We start from the raw sequence: 10,015 nt of genomic DNA on the forward strand, positions 1-10,015 counted from the left end.
GGAGAAGAAGCTCAATGTACACAGAGAAGAAAACACCTTTTTTTTTTTTGGAGTGAGAAGGGGATGACATACGCCACATACCAAACCAAAACAAAACAAATATATAAATAAAAAAACAAATAAAATAAAACTACTTGGACTTTGGAAAAGGGTAGAGAGGTAGCACCTATATATGTGACCTCGTAGGAGTTTATTGTCCCCATGTTGAGGGTCATTGTCCTTGGCAATTTTCAACATCTTTTGCCTTCAATTTCCCAAGGTCGCCACTATTTGTCATAAAGAAAAGAACAGTGTATTTAATATTTTATCAAATATCTTTCTCCAGAGCATTCAGATTTTCCACCCTTTTTTATCTAAATTTGTCTCCTCTCCCCACCGTTCCAAATTTTCTAGACGCAAGCCCCACTGCTCTTGACAGGGACTCCTTCCCTTCCTTCCTTCCTTCCGCGGCTTTATCTTGCAGATCAATACCCTCACAGCAGTTCCACACGCGGAGAAGTTGAATTGGTTCTACCCACCTTCCCCAATCGGCACATATCCGTCTGGGTCCTTGACTTTTGGAGCAAAACCTCTGTTTTCCGTCGAGGGTTTTGGCCCTCTTTCCCCAATTCAGCTTTCTCTGCTCTGCTTTTGCATTTCTGCAGAGACCCTTTTCGTGGGCGTCCCCGGGAGCATAGGGGGTTCTCTTATTTGTTTGCCCTCTGCTGAAATTTTGATTCTAGAGATGGGTTTGTGTTGGGAAGCTTGCCATGGCAGCAGAACGGTGGCGCATGTGTCTCCATAGTTCTTTGTTTTGTATTTGCTTCAAGGAGTTAGTTTTTTTTTTCTCACACTGCTTGAGTCAAATGCGTGATATGTACAAGGATAGTGGGTAGTTAGATGCAAGTCCGGTTATTGGTGTAGATTTTTTTATTAATATAAAGAACAGAGAGAAATGGGATCTGTAAATGAGTTTCAGTCCGTGGAAGGGTTCAATTTGGACGCCAAGTGGCTGATCGATCCCAAGCAGCTTTTTGTTGGGCCGAGGATTGGGGAGGGCGCGCATGCCAAAGTGTACGAGGGAAAGTAAGTCAATAACTCCACATGGTTTGTTTCCCTTTTTAGTTTTTGTTCAAATCTTCGAACCTCAGTTTTTATAATTACTAAATTTCCCCTCAAAAGTATGACTTATTTATATTATTATTATCTTTTCTATCAATGTTTGAGTAGTACAACTGTTAGATTTCAAAAAGCTATAGCTTCCTTTCTACTTCAATCTTTTGTTGTGTTTTGGGATGAGGAGTTGGAATTTAACAGGGGATGTACCTGCTTAAGTGAAGAACATCGTGTTTTTTCTCTTTTGGGAATTTTTTGAAAAGCGCAACTGTCAACAAGCATCAAAGTTGTCATCTGTTTTTAGATTTTTTTTCCCCGAGTCTTTTGGATTTGTGGGGTTTATCGTTTTTTCTGAAAGTTTGCATATGCATGTGGTTTTTTTGCTTATGAAATTTGCACGAATTCCCAATTGTGAGCGTATGAATTTTTTCTTAACTGTAAATTTGATTCTTTTTGGTGGGCTGCCTGTAAATTTGGATCATTTAATGGCATTGTGTCTGATTTTGATGCGCTTGCCTGACTGTTCGTTTGATGGATTTCTTCAGATATAAAAATCAGAATGTTGCCATAAAAATCGTTCCCAAAGGGGAGACCCCAGAGGAGATTGCTAAGAAGGAAGCCCGGTTTGCAAGAGAGGTTGCTATGTTATCTAGAGTTCAACACAGAAACTTAGTGAAGGTTGTTTTGAAAGCACATAAGAGATAAATCTTTCAATTGCTGAAGTAATTGATACTTTACTCTCTTGCATTTGATATTGGACAATTAGGGTTATTGATGATGAACTAGGCTTAAACCCAATATTGACATGGTTATTGTATATTACCAGTTCATTGGCGCTTGCAAGGAACCTATGATGGTGATTGTAACTGAGCTTCTGTTGGGGGGGACGCTACGTAAATACTTGCTGAATATGCGACCAAGATGCTTAGACACACGTGTTGCAGTGGGGTTTGCAATTGACATTGCCCAAGCAATGGAATGCTTGCACTCTCATGGGATCATACATCGTGACCTGAAGCCTGGTACAATTTTGTTAAAATATGTGCAGAATTTGTGAGGCAAATTAATTTTGACAAGTAGCATTCTCGGTGGGGTTAGGGAACTTTGCTGTTGAGTATTTTGATTCATTAATTGTTATCAACTATATTTGTGAATTTTGGAGTTTATTGCTTGTCTGTTTAGCCTCTAATTCAGTATCACGAACATTTCAAATAGAAAAATGGAATTTGAAGTGCAAGAGATATAATACTTAAACTAGCTGGGTTCTACAATTTTGCACTTTCTTCATAATTTAGCTGTCTTAAAAAGTTCTAATTTTTCTTCAGTCTTAACTATTACACTCGCTCGACCAAAAATTGACAACCTAACTTTTCATCTAAAAGGACTGATCCTTTGATACATTGTGATTTTTTTAAAGTTTATTTGCTGCCCTTGTACGTATGATTATTACATCTGTATGATTTGTGGTAGTCATCTATTTTTAGTGCTTGTTCTCTATTTGGTGTGCATGTGGGAACTAAATATTGTATGGCTTCACATATTGGAGGTGATGTCTTGCTAAAAACCAAAAAATTTTAAATATGGGACCAGTTCTCTCTGTTTAAAGAGGTTGACTTTTAATTTGATGATTCCGCTGTAATTCATGCCAGAAATATTCTTACATTGTCTATCACTTGCTTTTAAGCTGCATTCAACATGAACCCAAATTTTAATAAACAGGGAGGCTTGTGTGTTTGAAGCTTCCAAGTATTGTAATTTAGTGCTAGACTGCTAGCAAGATTTTTTTTTCCCCTTAAATTTTTTGTAGGTATATAGGAAAAAAATACTTTCATTAAGGACGAAAATCAATACAAACTGAAGAATAATATATCCTCCTAAATGAACAAGTAGACAAAAAAAAAATACAGAAAGAAATGCTAAAGAAGAAAAAAAGCAGTAAACATCATGTCTGCAGTGTCAGCCAAACTCTGAAAATATGAAAGGCGAACTCCTTTGAAGCAACTAGAGAAAGCCAAAAGGGATGGCAAGAAAACCAATACCTTCCTCGAGAGAGGGTGAAGTGAATAAGCATCCATTAAAAATGTGGACATTTCTTTCCCGCCATATGCCTGAAAACACAGTGAAAACTGCACAAGTCCTTGATTTTTAGCTTCTTTATCCCCTTCGAAATCTTTGAAAATAAGTAAGCAGGATTTCCCGTCCCCTCCTTCCCTCCAAAACAAGTCTGTACATACCCAACTCTTTTCATCAGATAAACCAAACAACTTATTCCAGAAACTCCAAACTACATTCAATCTTGATTGTGGACCTTGAGGTTAAAATCACCTAGCAAGCTGATTTATTGCACTCAGCAGTTTACTTGGAAACTTGCTTAGAAAAACTCACTTTATTTCCATGATGTAGGGTTCAAACATCAAACATTAAAAGATTAATTTGTTTCAGGTGCACTGTTTCCCTTCTTCTGATTTTGGGTGTTTAACAGCCAGGAAAAATAGTTTTGAATCAAATGAGCTGCTTTGGAATCCTTTTGCATCTTTAAAAGTCATCACAAGCAACATATTGCCTATTGCCTACATTTTCTGTTCAAGGTTGATGTGTTTATACTTTTTATTGCTCTCTCTTGGCTATTGCAGAGAAGCAATGAGACAATCTTCAGTGTGTACCTTAAGATTATAATCCACAGTTGCCTCACAGGGGCAGCAGTTTTCTTAATTGTTATTTTTTAATTTTTCTCCTGAGTCACGGCAGCATTATTTTTCGGTCTATATCTCATAGTTCTGAATGCCTTCGTGAGGATGATTTGTCACCTGTAGGTATCACCTGTTATGTACCTGTGCTGCATCTTTCTGAATCCAGCCTCTATCTTGAACTTGATTTGTTGATGTGAATTGAGAATGGGTTGAACTGGCTTTCAAGAACTCTCATAGATTTTTATTGATTTGTCAATTGAATGCCCACTAAGGCATGATGAGTTTTGAAGGAATTGAAAGCTGGAAAATTCTAAGAATGTTACTGAATTTGTGATATGAACAAGATTGGGTGAGTGAAGAGCTTGATTGATGTGTGTAAAAGGAAGAATCCAAAAGCAGATCATTTGAAAGACACAAAACTTCTTTGAATGAAGAAATGGTTTGCTTGCACAGCAAGGTTTTGTATGGCAGATCCTTAATTGGAATTGGGATTCAGTGTTCCTAAATAGGATATTTAAGCAGATGTTTCCATATCCGTCACCAGAACTTATGGAGTGAACATGTTTATCTTATACACTTTTTCTTGAGGCAGAAGGAGTTTTAAGAACTTGTTTCTGCTTTTTTAATTTGATTAAAGGAACTCATTGAAATAACCAATTTTTTTCTGCATGGTAAGAAGCTTCCAAGTTTCAAGAGTGGCTGAAATAACTATTTTGGCAAGAGGCTTCCAAAGTTGCATGGTTGATTTGATTTAGGAAAACTAATTGTTTCTCTGGTTTCGTTGACCTCTTATGCTCGAGTCTCTGGCTGTTCCTGGACTACCTTTTGGCACTTCATTGATATTTACTTGAGATACCCTTGTGTGGTTAGAACACAAGAATTGTTGTCCCTGTGTAAAGAAATACTAGTATTAAAAGAATGGACCTATGGCCAACTGGTAACATGCCTTTGCTTCAGATGTGTTTATTTACTTGAGATATCTTTGTGTCGTTAGAAAACAAAAAGGAATGGTTGCCATGGGTGAAGAAATCCTCGTGTAGTTAGAAGATAAAAATATATGATTGCCTTGGGTGAAGAAATACTGGTATGTACATTATGGACCTTGAGTTTTAGTGTTTCATAGTGTCAGACTTGTTGAGAAGTACTGAAAATGTACTGCATATTCCATGTCAAATTGAGTTTTCGTTATCTATTTATTTATTTTGTCTCAGTATGTTTTCATAGTTTGCCTTTTGATATTTTTGTTTGCGATGACTATATATTGTATTTCATGGTTCCTGGTATCATTTTAGTATTTGTTCCAGATGAATTGAATCTGGGATGGGTTCTGGAGAAGTTGAATCTTTCTAATTAGAGACATGATTTGAATATTATTTTTGGCATAAAATTTTGATTATCACTATTGAAGTAATTTATAGAAACAGGTCCTGGTTGTTTTTGGGAATCAAGCTTGATGAATGATATGATGACTTGTTTCCATTCTTCTTTCCAGAAAACTTGATCTTGACTGCAGATCACAAGACAGTCAAACTTGCAGATTTCGGTTTAGCCAGAGAAGAGTCATTAACAGAGATGATGACTGCTGAAACAGGGACCTATCGTTGGATGGCTCCAGAGGTGCTTTATTCAATAATGTGGAGCCTTTTATTTATTTATTTTCTTCATCTTCTTCTTCTTCTTTTTTCATTTTGTTTTGGAAGGGCTTCAAGCATTGGTGTCACTTTCAAAGTGATAATTCACCTTCCTTTTCGGTGGCAGCTTTACAGTACAGTCACATTGAGGCATGGAGAGAAGAAGCATTACAATCACAAGGTGGACGCCTACAGCTTTGCAATTGTATTGTGGGAGCTCATTCATAATAAGTTGCCATTTGAAGGCATGTCAAATCTGCAGGCCGCGTATGCAGCTGCTTTTAAGGTAATTATATCTTCAGTGCTTGTAAGTTTGAGTCAATTAACTTAAGGGTGCCCCTAAAAGCTGTTTTAAGGAAGAAAGATGTTTAGTGGTGTGTAGAATAGTATTCAAGTCCCTATTTATGATCTCCACTTTGAGATTGTTTTAAAAAGATCAATTATAGTGCTCTCAGCTCTTGGTCTTCTTGCTGCTGGAAAATAATTCTTTTTGAATCCTGAAAGTGGTCCTTTTCCACTTATACAAATTGCTGGGGGTGTGGGATCGTTGCTTGCTTTAAGATCCACTGGAATAAACTTATCTCTGCCTCTCTTTATTTGATTCTTATGGGTAACAATACATCTAGACTGAAATGCTGCCACTGGATTGAGGTTGATTTCACATGACATTCCATCATCTGGTGCGTCGAATGGGAGACTAGAGCTAGTCTTTTTTCTTTTCTTTTTTCTGCATTAAAGAGAGAATCTACTACAAAAGCGAGATTTACTTGTTAAAGGAGATCTCCCCACCCCACCCCACCCCAAGTGCACATAAGTGGGGGAAGGCTTCTATTGAAGGGAGCAAATGTAGTCGGCAAAGGAGATGTCTTTTCCCACATAAGAGAGCAGCATCCCTAGGGGAGAAGATGGATTTGGTGAAGGAATTATTATTGGTGGGACTATATGTCTTGGCTGGCCTGGAAGTTTGGAACTAGAAGGCTGTTTCCATTTGGATTTTCAAATCGCTCAAAGGTAGCAAATTTTGAATATCTGGAGATGGGATTTGGAGTCTCAGTTTCCATAAGCTACAGTGCTTAGGAGTGTTAAAATCAACTTCGAGAAGAATGACTTCTAACTGTCCGGATTTGAGGCCTATTGTTCAGCTGTCTTTCTCAATAATTACCATGATTGGTTTAGTCTCATTCATCTGATGCCTCAAGTTGTCATGGGAAAGTGTTCCTGAATTTTCAAAAGTAATGTATATCATTTGCTATTAGTTGCATACAACAATAACAAAAAAACAAGTCTTAACTCACCCTAGGTGGGGATCTGCTATTAGTTGCATCCAACTTCTAGATGTTGGTTTGATATGGATTCTGTTTAAGATGAGCAACATATGGATGGACCTTAGCCTAAACATCTCTTGCCTGTGTTGCTCTGTAAGTTGTGGAACAGAGACCTAAAGCTTGCTGTTGAATAGCGAAACCCGTGTGAGGACCACAAAAATGAGAATGTAATCTGAGTTTGAGGCCCATTCTTCAGATGCCCCTGTCAAAATTTAACATGATTGTACAAGTCTCACTTAGCTGATGTTGTGTAGAGGATTTTGATTGATCAGGCTGTGAGCAATTGACCAGCCATAGCCTACCAGTTATATACCTTTATATCATATATTATGACACGGTTTCACATCTTGTATGCCTCTCTACAATACATCATGACACAGTTTCACATCTATGCGTCTTTTGGGCATTATGATTTGAGCTTTTACTGTCATTGCAGAATGTGAGGCCCAGTGCAGAGGATCTCCCAGGCGATCTGGCGCTAATTGTGACTTCGTGTTGGAGAGAAGATCCAAATGCTCGGCCCAACTTCACCGAGATAATACAGATGCTCCTGCGCTATCTCACGATCATTTCACCCCCAGAGCCCGTTGTTCCACCACGGGTTTACAGTTCTGAGAATGCTGTCTTCCCACCAGAGTCTCCTGGTACAAGTTCTTTAATGGCAGTTAGAGATGACTCAGCGGAAACTCCGAATAACAATATCATCATGGAAAACAAACCTCGAGGTTTCTTCTTCTGTTTTAACCAGTGTTACTAATTGTCTCTAGGGCACAATCCCTTCTCTGGTGGTGTCTTCAGCTATCCATCAGGGAAGCTATGTAATTCTCAAATGTAACAAAAATACACGTTGATCAAAAGAAATGTTAATTTGTTAAGGCTGTCAGTTTTGTTACCGCTGGTAGCTGCCCTGTATCTTGTATGGCAGAGCTCCTTAGTCTGTTCTAACTCTGGCCTAGCCCACAAAAGCAGAAGACAGAGGAAGAAGGGGTGTCTGAGAACCTCCCTTCAAATGTAGAAATTGAGGCCAACATTTGATGCATGAATGTTCGCTGAAAACAGAATCATAAATGGTCTAACCTCGAACCATTCATGCTTTTCTTTTTCATGTGGTGCATTTGATTGATTGATGGTAATGGGTGCTTGCTAAGTATATGGGGAATGAGTAAAATTGTGCAGTCTAATTTTATTTATTTCATTATATTTCATATTGTGTTTGGATAGCAGAAGAATTGATTGATGGATTATGAATATACAAGGAGAACAACACATCTCTGAAAAATATAGGATGAACTATGGAAAAAATACAAAGAAACACAAAAGAAAGGAGAACAAACAAAAATTTAGGGGTGTTCGTAGTTTGGTTATTTGAATTGGAGTTCTAAAGGTCGAGCCAGCGGAAGGTTTTAGGTCAAACCAATAGAAACTGTTTCGAATTTATTAACTAAGCAATAATTTGGTTAACCAGCAGTTCAGTTTGGCTGTCCGATCTAAAATAATTATCACAACATCATATTTGAAAAAATAAATAAATAAATTTTTGCTTGGGTTTTGATTTTATATGTGCATTCACTTTTTTTTTTTTTTTTTCATAAACCGATCACCCAAAAATATTTGCACATATTATTTTGTAAATTTAGGGTACTCTATGTATATTTTTATATAATAATATATAGTATAAATAATTATATATATTATAAATAAATACATATATCAGCTTGGTATGAATAACCATTCGTCCATGAACATTAAAAATCAAGTCAAACCAAGAATTGATGATTGTGAAAAGGATGAATTAAAACCGAACTAAACAAATATGTTAACCGAAATTTTCATTCAATTCGTGTCAAATTTTCAGATTAATTCAGTTTTCAAATATTTTTAATAACCCTATAAGAAATCATTCTGCAAGCATACTAAACAAATCATTAGATATTATGTAATTGGAATTGGTTTGTTTGTCTATAAACTATTTAGAAGTTTGAAAATCAAAAAAAACTTGAGGTTTTGGTTTAGTGCTTTTGAGAACCAAGATCGATTCAAACTCATTGACTAGCCAATAGTCCTGTTCATCGATAATTCGATTCAACTATCCTATTTGAACAAATTCTCATTATAATTTTTTTTTTTTTAAATGTAGATCTTTTGCTAAGGTTTTGATTTAATGTTATTTTATAAACCAACTATTAAAAAATATTTGTAGACATAGATAATACATATTTTACTATAAATTTAATTTTCTTTTTGTTGATAACTAACCACAAAAAGGTTTACTTTTTTCTTCTTTCCCCACTTTTCAAGTTTGAAAACAAGTCTCCAAATGCGTGCCTTTTTTTCAAAAAAGCAAAAAAGGAAAACGTAGAAACGCCGTTGCCGGGGATCGAACCCGGGTCACCCGCGTGACAGGCGGGAATACTCACCACTATACTACAACGACTTGATGCTAACTTTTTCGTGAGTTTACTACTGATTGATTAAGTTGATTCTCTTCACTCTTCAGCCATTCAATTATCCATTTGAATTGAACAGTTTTTTTTTTTTGGAAAAATATAATTTCAAATCCTTCCTTTTCTACATTCCATTTGCGCGAGGCTCCCTTTGAAAATACGAAAAAAAACACTATTTTAATTTTGGCCTAAAAAGGATAGTCAAAATTTAAAAAGAAAATGAAATCAATGAACAAAAATTCAATTTCACATCATTAACATTTGATTTTTTTTATTTTTTAATAATAGTGGAAATTTTTTTTATTTTTAATATTATTTATTATACGAAGAAAATATAATGGGAAATGAAATGGACTCATATGTAATTCCATTAGAAAGTTATCTCATAATTATTTTTCTTAGGTTCGTTGGAAGTTCCAATGAATTCAAACTATACTTTGAAGATAGTTTATCTCCTGAAAGATTGGTTATGTAAAGGATAAAATCCACCAACATAACATAAGTTCTTTAAAGATGATAGCGCCCTCAGGCTCTTTGAATTTCTAAGAACTATAACAAAATCTTTAAAATGCTTTGAGGATTGAGAAGATTCAGTATTATTAAGTGAACAATTTTACCTCTTATATTAATAACACTGTTTAGTGAGGGCAATTAAGACTTGGATAAAATCTTTGAAAATATTTATTCTAATTGAAATATGAAGGCCATTGAAGGGTGTAATATATATATTGGCTCATCGACTTCATTGTCAACTTACCAATTCAACCCTCTAGATTAGTGACCCAATCCCATTTACTAGGTCAATGTCGAGGCATGTGTGATATCACTGT

At 36.0% G+C, this 10,015-nt stretch overlaps 1 protein-coding gene and 1 non-coding gene across 2 annotated transcripts; one reads left to right on the top strand and one right to left on the bottom strand.

The window, feature by feature from the left end:
• Nucleotides 1-201: 201 nt before the first annotated feature.
• LOC131168358 (serine/threonine-protein kinase STY13-like) lies at nt 202-7,846 on the top strand. Its single transcript, XM_058127723.1, has 6 exons — nt 202-1,065; nt 1,641-1,773; nt 1,922-2,117; nt 5,278-5,402; nt 5,544-5,702; nt 7,178-7,846. The coding sequence occupies exons 1-6, from the start codon at nt 935-937 to the stop codon at nt 7,496-7,498; spliced, it is 1,065 nt and encodes a 354-aa protein (XP_057983706.1). The 5' UTR covers nt 202-934; the 3' UTR covers nt 7,499-7,846.
• A 1,257-nt stretch (nt 7,847-9,103) lies between these two features.
• On the bottom strand, nt 9,104-9,175 carry TRNAD-GUC (transfer RNA aspartic acid (anticodon GUC)). Its single transcript has one exon. It is a non-coding gene; the product is annotated as a tRNA-Asp (tRNA).
• Nucleotides 9,176-10,015: the final 840 nt, after the last annotated feature.

This window comes from Malania oleifera, chromosome 11 (assembly GCF_029873635.1).
Source record: "Malania oleifera isolate guangnan ecotype guangnan chromosome 11, ASM2987363v1, whole genome shotgun sequence".
Classification (NCBI taxonomy): Eukaryota; Viridiplantae; Streptophyta; class Magnoliopsida; order Santalales; family Ximeniaceae; genus Malania; species Malania oleifera.

Coding starts and splice junctions, on each gene's coding strand:
- LOC131168358 (XM_058127723.1), top strand. CDS start 935: ATGGGATCTGTAAATGAGTTTCAGTCCGTGGAAGGGTTCAATTTGGAC. Junction 1,774..1,921: donor AACACAGAAACTTAGTGAAG/GTTGTTTTGAAA, acceptor GTATATTACCAG/TTCATTGGCGCTTGCAAGGA. Junction 2,118..5,277: donor ACATCGTGACCTGAAGCCTG/GTACAATTTTGT, acceptor TCTTCTTTCCAG/AAAACTTGATCTTGACTGCA.